At 38.4% G+C, this 20,825-nt stretch overlaps 1 protein-coding gene across 6 annotated transcripts in view; it reads left to right on the forward strand.

The window, feature by feature from the left end:
• ZFYVE28 (zinc finger FYVE-type containing 28) overlaps positions 1-20,825 on the forward strand; it is a 142,233-nt gene that overhangs the window by 70,020 nt on the left and 51,388 nt on the right. For all 6 annotated transcript variants that reach the window (XM_072406548.1, XM_072406549.1, XM_072406550.1 and 3 more), the window contains exons 2-6: positions 4,355-4,495; positions 12,329-12,466; positions 15,035-15,237; positions 17,393-17,482; positions 20,192-20,281. In XM_072406548.1, coding sequence (XP_072262649.1) covers positions 4,355-4,495; positions 12,329-12,466; positions 15,035-15,237; positions 17,393-17,482; positions 20,192-20,281 — 662 coding nt within the window. The remainder of the gene's footprint in view (positions 1-4,354; positions 4,496-12,328; positions 12,467-15,034; positions 15,238-17,392; positions 17,483-20,191; positions 20,282-20,825) is intronic.

Genomic DNA, 20,825 nt, shown 5'->3' on the forward strand with positions numbered 1-20,825 from the left:
TTTTTTTTTATCCCTCTAAAGACCCTGAAAGTGCATGTAAATGCTTATTGATCTATCAGAAATGCACTTTCTTCAGTCCTGTTGAGGGCTGGCCATACACACACAGTGCTGCACAACCTGCCCCGCTTTTTTTATTGGCGGACCAACTACTCAGACCAACCTATGTTACCATTGATGCAACATGAAGGATAACCATTCTTTAGTCTCAAGATAGGTACTGGGAGGGTTCATTGTCCCCATACAGACATGTACATGCTAGACTAGGGTTCCTCCAGTGTTTGCTGGGGGTTCCGTGAGCAAGTAGCAGTTTGTGACTCTCAGGTCAGTTAACTGATACAGATAATCTTTTTGGCTATCTGTATGATTGGCATTCTTCCCAATGGCCAGCAATGTAGGAGGAATTCATCAAACTGAGTTGTGGATATAATAATTATATCAGGGGTTCCCTAATGACCAGAAAGTTTTTTTGAAGGGTTCCTCCAAGTTAAAAAGGTCGAGAAACATGGTGCTTCTCTGGGAGTGTGGATAAGGAGGTAGCCCCCACCGCATCCGTCAAATTGGCAAACAGTAGTCATTTTTTTGGGTCATTTAGGGATCCGGCAAGATGAGCCACCCAACTTTATTGGGGGGCAACTGTACAGACACTAGATTTTCACCCAAGACAATTGTTGACCTTACTCTTCTTGAGATACCATGAAAAGGTAGCACAAGACAGCTCAATATTTATGACAGATATTTATTTTTCCATGTTTTGAGCAAATACTGCTATCAACAATTTGTTATAATTAAAGCTTAACTCGGGGATTAGCAGATAATACGTAAACATAATTCTTGGTGTTATTTGTAGCTCGCTTCCAGATCTGTGCAGTATTCCAGTATAAAAAGGTTCTACAGTACAGGTGCTTCCTTTATTAAAGACCAGTCACTGCTGCTCTCTGCTGTTTTTATTCAGGGTGACTGGTCTCGTATCTGCCCTCCTCGCTGTAGTTTTTATGTAGAGAATCTGTACTAGTGGGCTTTCTTGGCCTTTCCAACATCTGTTCTTTGCACAAGTTATGTGCTGCCCAGTGATCATGTCTTTGCTTCTTGTATATATGTACTATTGAGGAGTATATTTATATAAAACATTTTGTACCTATAGTTTGAATTTAACCAAAAGATAGCAAGTAAAAATACTTTAGTTTGTTAGCACTTGAGGACCTTGTCCTTTTCATGGTGTATGTGTGTAAACTCTTTTTTTTATTGCAATAGTAAGAGACAAAGGGGAGTAGGTGTATTGTTTCTCTGGGTGTAAATTCTGTTTATGGCTGTGTTATGAAATCTAGGCAGAGCTTACCAATAAATAAACCTGGCCTTTGGAAAAAGCATATCATGCAAAATATTTTTTTAAGGGGAAGAGCACAGGAAATCGAAGCTCTTGATACATGGCCCAGGCTCTCTCCAAAGAGTAATGCGCTCAGGTTCACAAACTCTAAATCCGTGCATGTCGGGAATCTATTGAAATAAGTTGCATTGATTAATCTTTAAGAGCAGGCCATGTTACTGTTAACCCAAGTATATCTGGCAGACAACTAGAAAGCAGCACAGCACTGCTAGACGGTAGTGCAAAATGAACATTTTATACAAGATTTTGAACCTCCATTAAAGATAACAGTAAGCAGAACTGTAGTGATATCACCATAGTTTTCTGAGATCATCAGGCACAGTCTGCAGTGCCTTGGATCTCGTGGTGCATATATATATATATATATATATAATTAAAGAGCAATAGTCACACTCGCATACCTGAAATTGCTGGGGGGGGGGGGGGGGGTTCAAGAGGAATTTCATACAAAAGGACAATTTTTACAGTACATTAAAGCTTTTATTTGGTACTTAGCACATAGTAAATCTTTAAATGAACAGTGAACAGCTCTGCGTATTGCTGTAAAATACTCGGAGCTGAAACTGGACATCTACTAATTTCCTTTTATGCTTTCTATCTTTTTCCTCAATAGGTACTTTTTTCTGTGCTGTGTATATACAAAGCAAATATTAAATATCATTTAATTATTTTAAATTTCCCTTCCCCAACAGCAAGTACTCCTTTTGTGTTCTCTTCATTGCTTCCAGTTGACTGCCAAGCATGAGGACAATTATATGGGCAGACACGGGCTTCATCTTCGTCCATATGATAGCAATGGTGATTAGCTTAGAACTGTCAAATGTGGGCAGGAAGATGAGTATGCAGTAAAGTAGTGACTTTGTTTGGACACAGGGCTTTCCCATTTTACTTTTGGTGGCTGAATATAGTGGGGAATGAAAGGAAATGCAAGTATATACTGCAGGGGGAAACCATGGTTTGCTATTCCTGAGTTGTTTTAGGATACAGGCTCCTAGGCCTATATACTTATCCTTGTTTCACTACTGAGTAAATTATTTTATTTAGCGCAAGAATGCAGCCAGTGAAATGTTGACACCCTAGGTTGGCGGCCCTGGATCATAAACCTTCAGTTACAAGTCCCCTATAATTTTTCTTACTCTTCATACCGGTTGTATCAATGTAATGGGCGGTTTTGCAGCTGTGACAAAGCCTGGTAAAAGAGGGCTTGTTTTTATTGAGAAGCTTTCCAGTGCCGTGTGTATTGTGTTCCATTCTAACACAGACCTCCTACCTAATTCTGACTCTATATTAATTAGGTTGGACACATCTTCCTTGTTCAGCTCTAATTACAGGCTTGTCTGTGCAGATGGTGCTACATGATGCAGCAGATACCTGATTTACATCTCGGGTGGTTTAACTGTGACCCATTCAAAGGATTTAAAAAGCTTCTTCATATAAAAGAGGATTCGGACTGCTGTGATATTTTTAAGAACAACACCTGCTAAATATACAATTTAAAGATACCTATTTTGAAATAACACTCTGAAGGGTCTTGTGTGTTGTCAAATACTTGGGGCCCCTTTCAGACTTGTGGTAAAACACAGTGTTTTACTGCATTCTCAACAGGTCTCCTTCCTATTCAACTGTATGAGAGCTGTTGGGTACCACTTTGTGCGAGTCTTTGCACATGGTTGTGATTGCAATGAAGCTGGGTTGCGGCATGGTTCATGAAAGAAAAAAACATGTTGCAACTGTACTCAACTTTGTCAAATACGGTGGTTGACCCTAAAAACTACTTCCAGGTGCATATAGGTGCCCCCATGAAGAGCTAAGTATGAGAAATTAGCCCAATTAAAACAAAACTAACAAATAAAAATAAAAAATCACACTTGCCTTTAATTCCGCAGATCCCTCGATTGCACTGGAGAAGTCCTTGATTGGGTCCCACGCCATCCTGGAATCCTCCTTTGTCTATGCCGGGCGCCACCATCTTGGCCCTCCTTCCTTCTGGGTACATCAACCAATCTAGCACTGTGCAGGCATGAGATTGGTGATGTAGCTCGCTGTAAAAGGGGGGGGGGGGGGTAAGATTGCCTATCTTGCTGCTCATGGAGGAGATTGGCATCTCTTTCCCCTCAGTGAAGGAAAATGACCCTTCTGCTCATGCTCTACCATTTATTGTAAAGTAAAAAATTTAATTTAGGTTTGCTTTTTAGACTTAAAGTACAATAGTTAGCCATTCAATTCTGCTATATAGAGGCTTTCATTTTTTGACGCTATCCTGTTTTAGACCTTTTTGAGCTTTCGCCTACTTGAAGGCATGCCAAAATCTCCTTTTAAGATCTCACAAATTACATTTTTACATTTGTGGATTATTTTGAGACCCTGGCCAGTTAGAATTCCTATTTCAAACATATGACTGCAACATACTGAAAATTGATGGGGGTTGCTGTGCTATACATTTGATTGTTTGCGCTACCTTACTGAGTAGGTTACAAATCCTAAATCTATGGTGATGACTGCAGTGTTCTGAGATATTGTGGGGAAAGGGGTTGGCAAATAACTGCAACGGTCTGCAAAGGACGCAAGACCCCAATGAGTGGATTTCACTGCGGAAGTATTATCCAAATATTGAGAAATGCCAATTCTATCAGACCAGCTTTGAAGGACCATGGGTCCAGTAAAAAGTTGTGTTATTTTTTTTTGTTATTTATAGATGGAGACTTTTAACTCCCCCCTGGCTTCTTCTGTGCCCCTAATACTCAGACTGGAATCTAATAGTAACTCCTGACCCTGTTCTTGTCCACAGTTTTGGATCTCCTCCCTAACCTTTTCATGTTCCAGCTGCTTCTTTTCTCCTAACCTACAAAATGTAGATGGAACCAGTTGTATTTGATATCTCAAATATGAATATATTGGGTACTTACCGATTCCCATTTCACCCAGTCAATTCACAGATACTAATATTTCTTTGTTTTTTTTGTCTTCTAGAGGTCAGACCCGCAGCTTCTCGCCCAATTCTACTATGCAGATGAAGAGCTGAACCAAGTGGCTGCAGAACTGGACAGCCTGGATGGGCGAAAGGACCCTCAGAGATGTACGCTGCTTGTAAACCAGTTTCGCTCATGTCAGGTGGGATCACGTTACTTTGTCCACTTTCATTCATTATTTTGAGTAAATTGACTTGTTTAAAAATCTTAATTAAGGCTAAATTTTCAGGTTTTCTTGGAAGCTCAAACCCCAAATATTTACCTCCACCACATTAATACTCAACTTTTCCCTGTCTGAGTCCTCCGATAACCTTAACCTTCTGGTTATACAGGAGTGTAGGACATTCTTCCCATTATCCTCCATGAGTAAGGTAACAGGATCTCAACCCAGACACCGTGTGGATGAATTCCGTGCTTTTTTAAGACTTAATTGGGCAAATTTCTGTGTGTATTAAATACCAAGGCTCTCATCTGAAGTGCATATGTTTGCGGGGAATTTTCTGGTCCAGGCAACAAAATTCCCAGCATGGCTAGCCAACGTCTCTATGTTGCAGCGATGCTTACGTTATAATGCTTAGTCACTATGAGCAAGTCTAACATCTGCTGGGAGGAGCAAAATCGGGGATAATTGTGCTGATTTTTTTTTTTTTTTTTTTACCAGCCTCTGCAATTTTTTAAATCTCATTATAGGAAATTTCATTGAAAATAATTTACCCTTAGAGGTTACAAAAGACAACACTAAATGCAAATTAAGTTAGCCAGATGCCAAAGAACTCCCTGGAGCTTTATTATGAAGCTAATTAAAGTCTATAGATGTAAGTATTGCTTGTCTTGTGTTCCTAGTTAAATATGTGCTCTGCCAAAAGAATACAGGCCAATAACGTGATAAAGCGATGTTTGGGAAAACGACGTGTAAACCATAAAAAGAACAGTTTAGTTCCTGCAGAGTTAGATGTGTTTTCATCATTAACCCCCCACCGAATCTGTGGAGAAAGACGCAGTACATCAACTAAACGCTGACACCAGATAGGGAACAGTGCATGGCGTCTGCGTTGTTTGATTGTAGCAGTGTCAGTCATACATAAGATTGAAGCCGATTTATCCAAGTTTCTAAATCAAGATAAGAGCAAAGAGGGAATTTACAAAGAAGATGATTATTATCATTAGTTTTTTAATGTCATCCTATTATGTCATGAATTACTATAAATATGCATGAATTATTATTGCTGAGCTCCTGGCAGCTGTATTCCAGTAAATGTATGTATTTGTTGCCTAGAACTAGCATATGGTAAATACCCAGATCTGTCATGGTGTTGGCCTTTTATATTCTCTGATACAGGAAAGCACTTTGCACAATGTTGTTGTAAGGATTTGGTGCAGCGCCAGTGCACACCAGACGCCAGTCCCCCAAGCTAACAAGGCACTCTTCACCTTTAGTATTGCCCTGGTCAGCCTTACGAAGCTAGTTGCCTATCCCAGCACACAGTTGTCCCCAGGACTTCTGTGCGCAAAAGATGGTGGCCGGGGAGGGCCTGATAGAGGACCAGATAATGCAGTATGGGAGAGTCCAGCTTAGGCAAGTCCAGAAAATCGAGCCAAAGGTAATCAGTCCACCAAACAAGATATCCAAGGGTAAAGACAAAGCAGAGTTGGGGTCACCGGCAAAAGCTGGTCCAGACAGCATAGAATCACATGTTCAGGAAACAAGCAGAGTCAACAACAGTATCCAACAAATAAACACACCAACAACAGGTGAGCTAAACTTAATGCTACTTCTGGTGACTGGTAGCCGACTGGAAGCAGAGGAGCCATAAAGTCCTAACCACCAATGGCAGGGCAGGATAGAAACCAGAACCAATGGCTTCAGCACAAACTCTAAAATACCCTTTAAATGCACACTTCCCCCTTGCTTTTGTGCTGGGGATGCGGCTAAAGGTATATCACAGTTGTAGGCTGCACGGCTAAAGGGAAGAAGAAACTGCTGAGCAGGTAGCAGACTTTTAATTCCTTGATCTTCTTTGCTGCAACGAACACCGGCGGAGAGAACAAACAGCATGAGCTACTGCGGTGCCGCACAGCGCAGGATTGCCGGACAGTTGGCAGCCAGTTTGAATATAATTATGGGAAGGAGAATGCATCGGGATCCTTTCCTAAGTGTGCTTCTGTATTGGTTAGTGACAATTTAGGACTGCATTTCCTAAACACATTAAAGTCTTCAAATAGATAGATTTATTTATTGTACAATCAAGTATATATGTATTATAAATCAGCTGTTTCTGGGCTCCTGTTTAAGAGAAAACCAAGACCTAATTAATTATTAATGCAGATACGCTTTTATAAAATTTCATTTAGAAATTTCAGGAGCTATTGCTAAGAATGATAAAATGTAAGTTCTACAGTGTATAATTCTGCCAGTAGATGGGAGCTCCAGTCATCATTTCAGATCATTCACATGATTACTTTTTACCTGTGATGAAAAAAACGTTTTTTTTTGTTTTTTTTTACCGAAATGTCATCAAAGAAGTGAATCGTACTTATTAGAACATTAGAAAAATGCGCTGAAAAGCAATATCAGATTTATTTATTGTATGCAAATAATCTTTCCAAGGAGCTATTTATAGCAGGTGGGAAAACAGATAAACTTGGCTCAAAACTGTGAGTTTCCCATTTAAAGATTAATAGAGCATACATTATCACAGAATAAATGAGGCGGTGTCTCCTAGAAATCAATTGCACTACGGATTTGGTGATGTGTGAAGTTGCTCTTTACAGGAGAATTGTAAATCTATTAAAAGTTTCTTATATATACATGAAAGAGACATCAACTGTAAATCTTATACATTTACCTAATTTAAAAGCTTTGTAAGTCGGTACAGTTTGTAACTATTTATGTACAGATTCAAGCATTCTTATCGTTTTACACTGTTGTTTTCTTTGGTTTATTCTACAAGCATCTACATCGGCCTTTCCCAACAAGGGTTCCTCCAAAATAGAGAAGCTATGTGTGAAAAACTACACCCCATGCAGTGCTCAACCCAGAAATTTTTTGTAAGCCGGGTGGGAAGAAATTTTAGTTGGGTGGCAGCCCCTGTATTGTGACCAAACTCTTTGGTAACCACCCAAAAACAGCCGGGTGGGTGCTGAAAAGTGCCGGGTGGTGCGCCGAGCTGAAAGTGCCTGGGGAGAACCCTGCCATGATTTAATTTAATGATTTATTCCCAAGATTTTCGATCCATTCTATTGCATCAGTTCATTGAGGTTTGCAAGGTTTTGTTTATGCACCGCTCTTAAGGTCCCACCACAGCATTTAACAACCCTTTATTTAAGTAGGTATAGAACTTTAACCAGTTTTCAGTTTTGTGGTTGGAGTATATTCCTGCCCTATTTGCTTCTTGTAGCAAGGACTTCTATCATGTGTTGATGTTTTGGGGCTATATCTGAAGCTGTTATTGTTGACTTTGTATTGTCATTTTCCTTAATCATGATGTAGTTTTTACTTCCCAAGAGTAGGAGAGGACTACGAGGTAAGTGTTTAATGACGTCACATGACCAATAGTTTTGGGTGGTTTTAGAAAGTTACCAGTTGAATTCTTGGTGCTAGACTTTCTGTAGACAGGGATGCAGGATGTCCTCCACTTTATATTTACAATTACAATGTATTATTTAATTTTTTGGGGGGATGTAAAGAAAATTGTTAATTGCAAAAAACATAGGTAATAAATATTCATTTTAATATTGAACTGGATCTGTTTCTGCGTCAACATAGTGTTCAGAGTCAAGTTTTTCCCGTTGGATCTTAAGCCAATAAACCATTCTTTTCACTTTTCTTGCTCAGAGTAGCCAAAAAAAATAGGTGGTTTCTTTTTATTTAACAGTAGCATTTCTTATTTCAATATATATTTAATATATATGAACTGCCTATCCTCTGAAATGATTACCTATCGTGGTGATTTGTAATAAGCAATAATTATATGGGAAATGCTTCACCAGTGAACTTTGCGGCATGGCTGGCCATCAGTCTAACGGGCTATAGAATGTGCTTTTTTTCTGTAACATGTACTCTTTTATGTTTTTTATATAAATGTTTCTTTCTGCAGACTCTGCAACGCTAATAAATCTCTTTCCTTTCATCGCAAAGGCGAGATACAGGGGAAGGATCGCTAAATATACGTGTAATCTGCATTTCTCTGAGCTGCAGATGATAAATCTTTATATTAGTCAATAACTGCAGGAAAAGGCTCTTCAGGCGTCGCAGCTTGGCTGATTTATTCAGTGCAAACTGCATCTAGTAAAAATTTACACTGAAAGTTGGTTATTTAAAAATATCTTTTAACTCCTGGTAGTACTTAGATTTATGCCCATCTTGGTCAGAGCATAGCTAAAATAAAAACTTTATTAGATAATAATGATGCATGTAGGATGTGACAACAACTGGCACATATTCATCCTCTGCTTTGTTTCCTATATAGAAGGAGCCAAAGACCGAAGCGGGTCATTAGGACCTGCAAGAGAGATCCCAGTTGCTGCTGCCTGGAAGTCTGTGAAGGACATTTAGGGACAATGTTTGGACTTTCAATAAACTATTGCCCAAAAACAAAAAACTAATATGGCCCCCTGCAAACCTCACCCAATAAAACACAAAACTGGCAAACCAGCAGAGTTGCAGTTACTGAACAACTGTATTTAACTAATAAACCGAAACAGATTAATATAATTCTTTTATCACCGTCTATGTAATGTTGCGTGGATATGTTGTATGAAGTAACACTGAATGATGAAATAATGGATGTTGGTTATTGAATAATAAAAATAATTTTAATGACCAATTGGGACTGAAAATTGTTACAAAAACTAGTATTTTAATTTCTTCAGTGAGACACACTGGGGCAACCTGAGTACATCCAATACATCTTGCATTAGCAAACTGTACAAACTTAAGACTCACATTGCATCTAATTGTCCCCCGTATGAGGGTTGTAGAAGAAATCAAACAAATACATATTTAACCTTTTAGTTAGTTTAGAATATAAATATAAAGCATAGAACATACAAAAGATTGTAACAAAGACAGTACAGTAATGTTAAACATCTAACATAGCCAAATTATATCCAGCGCAAACCCCGAAAAGAAAATACACTTGCAATGTTTCTAGTATAACACTCAAGTAATGCCATAGATTAAAAATACCCAGGTAAAAATTGACCAAGAATTTAAGGGGCCATACTAGGATCCAGATGGGATATCCATGAAGCATACCCTGGAAGATCAAGTATTGATAAAATTCTCCTTTGTATCATGCATGTTAGAGGTAAGGTCTTCTATAATTTCATTAATCTTCTTGAGCCAGAGACCAACTAATGGTGGGGAGGCATTCTAGAATAATAGTTTTACATGTGAGGAAAATGTAGTAGATCATGCAGGTGTAAAAAAATGTAGTAGATCATTTTCCTATGTGGATGACTGCTTGTAGGTCGTATGAGTCTAATTAGTGGTGCAACTTGGGGAACATGGGTACATATCCTCCAAAGTAGACTAGATCGATTTAAGGGTTTTGGGCCATCCTGGTTTCCGCCTTTTTTGGGAATATGTCCTTTTTTCCTAATGATACCATTGGCAACAAGGCCAAATTTTACGAGCAGACCAGTAATACCTGGGGTTCTATCTTACTGGTAAGATCAGGTATCTGATAGATCAGACTCAGTGCCACACTGAGCAGTGGAACAATTGGTGTACATGATGTTGCTGTGGTAAGAGTTTGATGTTACTAATAGCCCACTTCAGCAGGGGAGTATCTCTTGGACTTGGAGCCCATTGCGGTGTCTACCTTTCGGTTTATAAATCTGCCTATACCATCCAAGGTGTATGCTATTAATCCAGATTATGCCTGTAGGTGGGTAGGCTAAAAATAAAAAGGAATTGGTTCAGAAAACATTAGCCACTGAGGTGCACACATATGCTGGTATAATCTGCATTGTTTTGTTGAGCTATGAGCCTCAGTAAAGGAAAACTTCCAAGCTCTCTACTGAGGTGGAGTCATTGATTGATTTTATTCAGCTCTGAAAATACTCTGCTTTTTCAATAAAATTAAAAAGTAATTTTGCTAATAATTGTGAAAATTACTAGTTTAATGGAAGATTGCATAATATTATATACAATTTTGTAGGTCTCCTACTTAAAGAGAAACTAAACTAAAAATATGGCAAAAAAAAAAATACGCTTACCTCCAATCCCGCAGAGCAGTCCAATCCATCCAGAGGTGTGTGCATCAGGTGGTGGCTCCCTCTTCTCGTCTTCTTCCTGATTCTTCTTTCTACATTACCTGAACCAGGCACTAGATTGGGTGACATAGGATGGGGAAAAAAAACTTGCCAATCTCACTGCGCATGCGTGAGATCGTCAAATTTTTCTCTTTGCACGAAAAGGCTCCTTCTGCGCATGCCCGAGCATCTCAGAAGGAGCACCCAAGATCCTCCCGGGAAGAGTGACGTAGGTATCCCGGGAGGCTTTGCGCTCCCATTCCAGAATTAGGGGGCGGTGCTGTACTTTTTTTTTTTAAATGTTTTTTAAAACAGTTGTTGCACTTAAAAAAACAAAAAACAAACAGAACTTTGACTTAACCACCTTGCCGGTATGCCCGACCTTCGTACGGGCAAAAAAAAATGGCTAGGATGGTTAACCCCGTAATTTTGTCACATCCTTACCTCCATGGTCCTGCTGTGCACATCCAGCGGGACCATGGAGGTAAGGATTCCAGCGTCGTTTTCCCATTCCAGCGTCGTCCTCTGTCCATCGTCGTCCGTCGATCTCCAGCGTCGGGTGCCAGCGGGACCGGTAAGATGCCGGCCGGTATCTTGTGTTCCGCTGCCCGGCATCTTGCGTTCCGCCGCCCGGCCGGCCGAACACAAGATCCCGGACGGCTGAACACAAGATACCGGCCGGCATCTTACCTGGTCCCGCTGATGGTCCACGTCCGTGTTCGTCCAGCGCCGGATGATCTCTGCAGGGAGAAGCCGTCCGGCGGAGAAAAAAAAACGGAAGGCTTCTCCCTGCGTGCGTGATGACGTCGGCGCGTGTGCGGGAAATTCAAATAGAAACTCATTCATTCATTTTGTATTGGATTCAATACAGACTCCTGTATTCAATCCAATACAAAATAATTCAAATAAATACAAAGTTTGTAATTGGTAAATTCAAACTGTCATTTTGTATTGGATTGAATACAAACTCCTGTATCCAATCCAATACAAAAAAATAAAAAAAAAAAAAAATAAAAGTAAATAACTTGGAAATTCAAATTTTTATTTTGTATTTGATTGGATACAAACTTGCGTATCCAATCCAATACAAAAAAATAAAAAAAAATAAAGTAAATACATTTTTTATATTCATAATATCTACTAGAACCCCTGTTCGGACATATTTCTGTAAGTTACAGGTCTACAATTTAAAAAAAAAATTTCATGAAAAACAGTGGATCACTTTTGGTACAGAAATCTAGACCTCAGTGTAACGCTCAGGTGGTTAACATCGAAAGGTTGTTTACCCTTTTATGTAAAGTGAAATTTCTGAGTTTAGGTATGTTTTAAGGCAATTTATAATGCTTCTCAGGTCAAAAAAAACCATATCGCGCTTTACAATAATGTGTTCTCGCTATACGCATCCAAACCAGAATCCCATATTATAAAAACCCTAATATGGATAAGAATAAGTCTATGGAGGGTATTGTGGTATGGAATAGATTTTTGTGAAGTTCATTGTAATTGGAAATTCTTTGGGAAAACGTGATGCAGCTGCTTGGCATGATAATATAAAAGGTTGTCTGGAAAGAAAAGGTCCAATATAATGTAGGGGTTCAGGTGAATTTGTGCATTTATTCTAGAATTTTTTTGCTGCTATTCAAATAGAATACCAATTAACAAACAAATTTAAAATAATCTTGGCGTTAAATTTCTTTTGCCTCTCTTGTGTCCCTAGGACAATGTTTTGAACATTATAAACCAGATCATGGAGGAATGCATCCAACATGAGCGAGCAAACCGAGATTTCTGTGTCAAATTTCCAGAAGAAATCCGTCATGATAATCTTGCGGGCCAGCTTTGGTTTGGGGCAGAGGTAAGTCATTTCTGTTATTGTATAATACCAATGCATGTTCTCCAGTTACCTCTAAATTTAATGTTTACAAACCAAAAAAGCATGTACACAAAGTTTAGATGTACTATTTTTGTAGGACAGCTCAATTTCAATTCAATTTCAACTCATTATGCAAAAATGTGTATAATGAATACATTCTTTTGGGATACAAACATTGAGAAAACCCTTGGACCTGTAAAAGGATTGCTTCCTTTTTTTTTTTTTCTTTACTCAAGGCTATACATGCAATATATCCGCTTATTGTGAATCCCTTGAGTGTGGTATGGTTTGGGATTTTGTATTTACATGAGGTTTGCCATATTTTTTCTTTACGTGCAGTGTTTGCCTTGTATTTCTGCTCTCCTGTCTACCAGACAGAGTTTAAATATATATAATGCCTACAATTCTCCCGGTGCCAAGGGTCAATATAGTCTTTTGTTTAAGCTTTAGATCGCAGGACGAGCATAAAAAGGAATTTATTTAGAACATGCATAAAACTTATGTAAAACCACGTAATTCTGGTGAAATCAAAATCATTACTCAAATTTTTTATTTGGGTTAACCAAGTGAAACCACCCTTAAAAACCAATAGCTAAGGCTGCGTACACACGTTCAACAATTCTCATTGGAAATTATTTTTCACAATTATTTCCAACAACAAAGACTGAATGATGCATGAACGAGTGCTGTACATACAGTGCTTTTCTGCTGTATGGAGAGGGGAGGGGGAAAACGACGGAGCGGCACTCCGCTGTGCTCACTTCTCTTCACTTCCACTACAATCGTTCATGGATCTGCCAGGATGGATCCACAAACGACGAGGCGATTTATTGGATGAGAATCATCTGATGTGTGCACATAGCTTTGTATGAAGTGTTTATATAGCAATGGGTTAGCCACTGATACTAAACAACAACCTTACAGATTCAGATTTTTCTAGGCCAAAATTGTAATTGAAACCTAGTTAAAAACTAATTCATTAGAACTGGGAATTTTATGGATAGCAGCAAATAATAAAATGTATTTAACCATTGGTTATCTAAGTTTACTAATTATTAATGCTCACTGGAATTCTCTTTGAACGCTGTATGTGTTTGTTTTTAGAGACATGGTGTGACATTTACATAAGCAGATCCTATATTAAAGCCCAACTAAATGCCAAATAGGTTATTAAGGTAACACATATGGTGTAAAGAAACAAAGCAGACAAAATATCTGTTGTATGGGGATCCAAACTTGATCACTAATTCGTTCTTTTTGAAATCAGCCAGCAGGATGGACAGTCACGTGTGACCCCAAAGAGGGAGAACAATTGATGCCAGATTAGTTTCCCATCATCCTTGTATTACAGTAGAAACTGTGTGTCTACCTGAGTAGAAGCTAGAGTTGTAGATACAGAAAGTATGGAGTCAGCAATAGTAGGACCTAAAAGGCATTGAATGTCAGGACTGTATGGATAGGTAGGTGCACAGGTACATAATGGGTATTTGTATAGTTAAGTTCCAAGGTAATACCTAATTTGCACTAATCCACACGGTTGCTTTTAAGATTTTGCATGTTGACTTTTGGGTTTTACTTGTTTAATTGGCATAATAGATGCATTATTTGATCATCTTTTAATACTTTGTACATTTTTTTTTATAGAAGCTATTGTATTTTCATTATAAACATTGTTATAATGGAAACAATTTTACATATCAAAAGATTACTTTTTTATGCAATAACATGCTGATAGTGTTCAAAAAATTTTAACCACAAATGTTCGAAGAAAAAATAGTTACATTATAGGCCAACTAGAGAAACGTCTCCCAGCAGACTGACAGACTTCCATTGGGCATAAGAGCCCAGGTGAGGTAATAAAAGGACTAATTTAGATAGTTGCATTGGAAAGATTCGCATACGCTTTTACCAAATACATACCTGCATTCATTTGAGTTAATTTTTTGGGATCTGCCTAAAATTCTTTTAAGTTAACTCTGATAACTCTTATGCATATCTTAAACAGCCTTAGTAACACTAAGGATTCCCTTTAAAGATAAAATAACAAGACAAACCACCAGAAATTGCTGTGACTGTAAACCATAGACATAAATAATTCATATTTCTCTTCCCGCTCTGAAATTTTTCTCCCAGTAATTTCATGCAATAAAGTGTATATTTTACTGCCTGTACAAGTCTGTTACATATAAGAAATACAACTTTCATTTAAGTGTGATGGTTCTTTTCTGAGCTAAATAAATCCTTTTTCTTATGATTTCCATTTCTTGTGATATGCGGTTATTGTATGGCGTAAATTAAGAACAAGAGGAGAGAGCAGCAAGATGACCCTATCACTTGGCTGCTGCTTTTTCCTTGGTTATCCAGGCTGGGGGCTTTTTGACCAATGTTACTGACCATGTGGGGACCAAGATCTGTCTAAGTGTGCTCGAGTCCCAAGACTGTTTGCAGAGATTCTTTGCCATTTAAAAAAAAAAAGTATGTTTTAACTGTCTATTAGCTGTTTTCTTGGATTTTAGCTTTATTATCTCTGCTAACTTTATCTCTCCACAGTGTTTGGCTGCTGGCTCAATCATAATGAACCGGGAAATAGAGAGCATGGCCATGAGACCGCTGGCTAAAGACCTTACCAGAAGCCTGGAGGAGGTCAGGAACATTATCCGTGACCAGGCCCTCAGGGATCTGAACATGTACACTGAGAAAATTAAGGACTCCCTTCGGCATTTTGATATTCTCTTTGCAGAGTTTGAATTAAGGTGAAATACTTCAAAAGCTTCTTTTTTTCTTTACTAATATTGTGGTTTGCTTTATAGCTTGGGGAAAGCAGACTATAAACTAATTTTTTATATACATTTACTAATTACATTTCATTTTTATGGTTGTACATACAAACTGTAATGTGTGGCCAGTTTAGGATTGCACAAGTCAGACGCAACATAGTTGTGTTGGGGTATCAAAATGGGAATATTATCTATTAAACAAGGCCAACAGACCATTTCACCAGTAATGATATAGTTCATAATATTTTGGTATAATAATAATTATCATAATAAGTAAAGTAATATTAATTCCAAATGTATTGCAAGATCTAACCGCAATTGTCTGTATTTTTGTGTTACAGACCTTATTGATTTAGGTTGCCTAGTGTGTGGTTCCTTTACAACAAAAGCACAATGTCACCCAATTGCCACAGATCTTATAAAGATAAATTGTATCTTGGCTGTCCATTTGATTACTAGGATAAATCTTTGTTTTTTTTGGTTTTTTTTTTTCTCATCTGTACTTGTTTTTCCAACGGACTGTATGACTGGCTAAATCCGCGTAAGCCAGTGATGTCATTTGCAATACTAATGTTGTGGGGGGAACAACAAGACCATATAAATTCAAATCTGTGTTTCTCAATCTGGGTTCCTCCAGGAGTTTCTTAAGCAATGAGCAATTTTTGACTATTAGGTCAGTTTACTGGGTCTCAGTGATCTTTTTTGGTTATCTGTAGGGGTGACATTTATACCACTGGCCAGCATTGTAGGAGGCATTCTTGCTACTGACCACCACACTAATATACTGTGAGCTGTGGCTATAGTCTTTATAGCAGATGTTCTTTGAAGACCTAAAGGTTATTTCATAGGGTTCCCCATGTTAAATAGTTTTGATGAACAGTTCTCTAAATGATTGCTGTTTTTTCCACATAAGTGTATTCTCGGCTACAACTAAGCACAAAATTGTTTATCCCAGCCTGGATCCTGCAACCAGGGTCTGTTTCTCATAATTATTCACTGCCTGTTCCTGTACCACTACATGATGGTAATAAGGAATACAGCGAAGGTGCAAGAATCATCCGAATCTGATTACGTGGTCAATGAAGATCCAGAACCAAAGATTTTTACACAAGCAGAACCGAATGATTTTGTTTGTAATCTAAATCTATCCAAAGACAAAGCAGAACTTTTTGCTTCTAGGCTTTAGCAGAAACACTTGCTTGCAAAATATGTTTCTGTAACTCACCACAGAACACAAAGTCATCATTTCATAATTTTCTTCACTGATGATCGCTCATTGTGCTACTGCCATAATATCACTGGACTCTTCAACAGTTTGCCACAAGAGCATGTTGCTTCTGAATGGTGTCTTTATTGATTTCTTGCAAAGCAGTTTAAGGCAGTCCTACTGCATAATGACCATTCCAAACCAAGTCTGCAGATTGCTCATTCTGTGGTGGTATGAAGGTCATTGGCATGTTGATCGGAATGGAAGGAGGATTCACAAAATACTGCTTTTTCTTGTGGCTTTGGGATAGCTGAGCTACAGTAGGACATTGTCAAGTGGGTCTGGCAACCAAGAGATACTCTTTGAGCCAGGAAGACGCAGTGTAAAATTTCTTCCTCTAATTGATCTGCATAAAATATTTCTACCACCTTTCCATATCAAGCTAGCCTTTATGAAGAACTATGTAAAGGCTGTAAGTAGGCCATAAGGGAACTCACATGGTTTTCAGTACCTTGGGAAATTTTCAAACACAAGCACTGCAGTCGGGATAGAAGCATTCAAGTTGATCTGGGAAAATTTTTTGGGTAGCCATTAGTCTCCCACATACAATATATATAATTTATAGTTTTTCTCTAAACTGTCCTTTTGTATCTATGAGCCCTTAAACTTGGGCATTGTCCTTGATTTTATAACCACAAACCAACTGTTCTCACTGAACCATGCGCATTTCATTTTGAGATAAGACATGTATCAGAGCTTCATGTTGGAGGTTAAGTTCTGCATTGCATACACTGTGTTTATAGGCTCAGGTACTCTGAGCAGAAGCTCCACTGAGAACGAAAATACAATTGTCATGTTGCTTGCCTAATGATTTTCATTGATTAAACAAAAAGTCCTCATTGCATTTCTTTGCTTATATTGCAGTTATGTGTCAGCCATGGTCCCTGTGAAAACCCCAAAGGAGTACTATGTGCAGCAGGAAGTAATTGTCCTGTTCTGTGAAACAGTAGAAAGGTAAGGACTCCATACAGGAAAATTGGTGATATTGGCAAAAAGTTAACATGAACTTTGACAGCTGGAAGGAATTAAACCAGAACTCCAGCCAAAACCCTGTGCAGCCTAATGTTTAATCTAAGCATGGCTTGGTGTCAGGATTTGTGTCTGAGTGGTAAGGACCTCATCCCAGGCTAGCAAATCAAGTTGGTGGATTTCAGATTCTGAAAGTAGACTAGGCAAACAAGGACATTTGTGGACATTGCCCCAAAAATAAATACATATCTCTTCTTCAGTGATGCAAAACAGTAAATGATTAGGGGAATTTTCCACTCTAGACTTAAAGCTACACCTACATCAAAACTATCCCCAGACCACCCTACCTATGTGCAGAGGATGCAATGGAAGGAATTTTTGTGTTGCCTGTTTCTTATGGCAAGATATAAGAGTGGGATTGTTGGCAATGCAAGAGGAGCCCATGGTGTTCTTAGTATGTAAATTGCCTACTAGAGTAATGATGCCAGTGAGTGCAATGAGCTGTGGTTAGTTTAAAGATCGATTGCACACCCCCTGTCATTTTTTTGAGATATATATATATATATAACAGTTTTTTGTTTTTTTTAATTTACATTGCTTCCACCAATATTTTTCCTGCTGTTTCACCTACTGAGATACAGAGCAAATATTGGGGCTGGCAAGGAAGAATAAAGGAACAGCACACCAGCCTGCAAAGTCTGCTCCACTGAAGTCAAAGATTCTGATGGCAATGTTCTTGGCCCCTAGACAGCTTAGAGCCACAGACCACTAATCAGTGGGTCTAGGTTCAGGGAAGCAATGGGAGGTACAGGAATGCATACATCAGTTCTGCTCCACCAGACCAAATCACTTTGTTTTTAGTGGTCTGACGTCCCATACTGCAAGGAGCTGTGGAATATGGTTCAGAGGATCACAACTCAGGGGAACAGAGAGGGCACTTAGCAAGTCCGCCCCACACACTGATTTCCCCTTGCTCCTTGGTAACTAGAAGTAATAAGATGCTGAAAACTTGATGAAAGTGCAGTGGGGCTGTCCGAGTAATGTGAAGGGAGACAGAGAAAACCCAGTGGCTGAAAACAAGCACTAGCAGTTGGGATGCCTCTGCTTTAGGTAGCTCTAAGTGGAATAATTGCATTGGTGGTGAGGTGGCCCACCTGATATTGGGTTGAGGTGTACAGTCAACAGGAAATTGTAATGGACGGACACTCAAGGCCAAGTTTTAAAGACGCAAGAAAATAAAGAATGATCTGCCTAGACTGATGCCACTACTTCTTCCCTCCAACTTCCCCCTTTCCCTAGCAAAAAAAAAGTTCCACTTTAATATTCCTGTGTCTTTTAGGTTTTTTTTTTTTTCTTCCAGAAGCACTGAAATCCTGCTAGGGTCATATTTAATGTACTGCGATTGTGTGTCGGATAAAAATATTTTCAGCTTGATGGTCACAGAATGTCTTGAGTGGTCACTGCTAATCTCCAAGCATAAGCCATTCATTAAAATTTTCTTTAGAAAAGAATAAAATCATATACTGGAAAAGGCGTCCAAATATAAAAGGATATTATTGAATGCACTGCACTGACCTGCAAATGTCTCAAATCTTTCTCTGTGGAAGTTTATGATATCATTGTAATTGAATTATTTCCTGGCAGAAAAGCTGATTTACATTTTCATGCTTTGTGTGCTACACATTGAAGTAGATTGTCCATTTAAAGAAGAGAGATTTAATCCTTCTTAAGTTGAGCAGAGCTTTGGCTGTGGGAACAGAGCGCTGCGCATTATCTGGGCTCTCGGTAAAGACATCTTCTTGGCTTGTGATAGAAGTCTATTACACTAAATTAAGCTGCTTTACATTCTGGCTTTTTTAAAGTGCTAGTCAACACAAGTTTATTTATTTTTTTTATTTCTAGATAGTGGCTAGTGGACTAAATTGTTACTCCAAGTGCCTTAATTTTGTTAGACATTTATAAAATGCAGGAGGCTGTGTATCTCCTGCTGTATCCCACGGAACTTCTTTGCATAATGCTGCAAAGATTACAGGGTAGCCTGGTCACATGACTCTGGATAGTCCATTAATCTGGTGTTTCTCCTCCTAGCTTTCATTTAATAGAGTTCTCAAGCAAGCATCATGTTCTAAAAACAAATTCTTATTCCCTGATCATTTATCTAAAACAAGCATAGGGCTATGAAATTATGACTGATGTTTGTACCCCATCCTTAAGAACAGGCGTACTTTAGGGCATGACCTAGGAATATGGGGGGAAAAATTTTAAATAAAATAAAACTAATGCAGACACTTTATCTAATTAGACCAGTAAGCTGCAAAATAATATGGCTATATAGTGGCACAGGGTACAGGAAACCCTAAAATCGAGGTAAAGCTTTGCTATAGACTGGACATGGGTCCCTTTGGCACACAGAACAGGTTAGTGTTCTCAGTTTTGAACTTATGAAACACACACCAACACCTGCACAGGTACAAACCAAACCTAGCATTCTTTTCCAGCTCACTGTGTAGAGAGGAGAGTTTAGCTTATCCTCTGACAATGATCTGCTTATGTGAAACAAATAAAGGGTGAATACAGTGGGCAGTGGAGTTGCAGTGTTTTCTTAACTGGCATATTTATTGACAGATTGCATGTGTCTAGCAGTCATTTGGTCTCAATCTAAAGACACCTAATTCTTCAAATCATTCTCCACAGAGCCTTAAAGCTTGGATACCTCACACAAGACATGATTGATGATTACGAACCAGCATTAATGTTTACAATTCCTCGATTAGCCATTGTGTGGTGAGTATTGATCATTTTCTAGTTAAGTAGAAAAAATATGTAATTTTATATTTTAAATGTACAGCGTTGCGTAATATGTTGGCGCTATATAAATCCTGTTTAATAATAATAATAATTTTATATATAACATTTTGTTTCCTGATGGTTAAGTTAAAAATTACAAAATATTAATATGCATTTTTTATTTTTAAATTGGTAAAGCTGCCTACTCTATTTGGGTCAGTCGGAGGTTTTAGGTATTTAACCTTAACCAAATGCTGATCCCAAACTGTTCCATCACACTACATTGTGGTTACTGCGTCCCCACTGCAAGCAACCAGTCAAGGCAATCTTTGTAGCGTGTAGCGCAATAAATGGGAATGGTTCATTACCACCCATAAAAGCTTAAAAAGTGCGTTAGTTCCAAGCATAGTAGTTGAGGATGCCACCCTATAACTGCTGTGTGAGCTGCTAATGTGAACAAACCCTTCCAATTTAAATCTTTTGCATAAGCTTGAAAGTTCCAAACTTTATTATAATATGCTGATTTTTTTTTTGTCTCTTG

Source organism: Pyxicephalus adspersus, chromosome 3, assembly GCF_032062135.1.
Source record: "Pyxicephalus adspersus chromosome 3, UCB_Pads_2.0, whole genome shotgun sequence".
NCBI classification, from domain to species: Eukaryota; Metazoa; Chordata; class Amphibia; order Anura; family Pyxicephalidae; genus Pyxicephalus; species Pyxicephalus adspersus.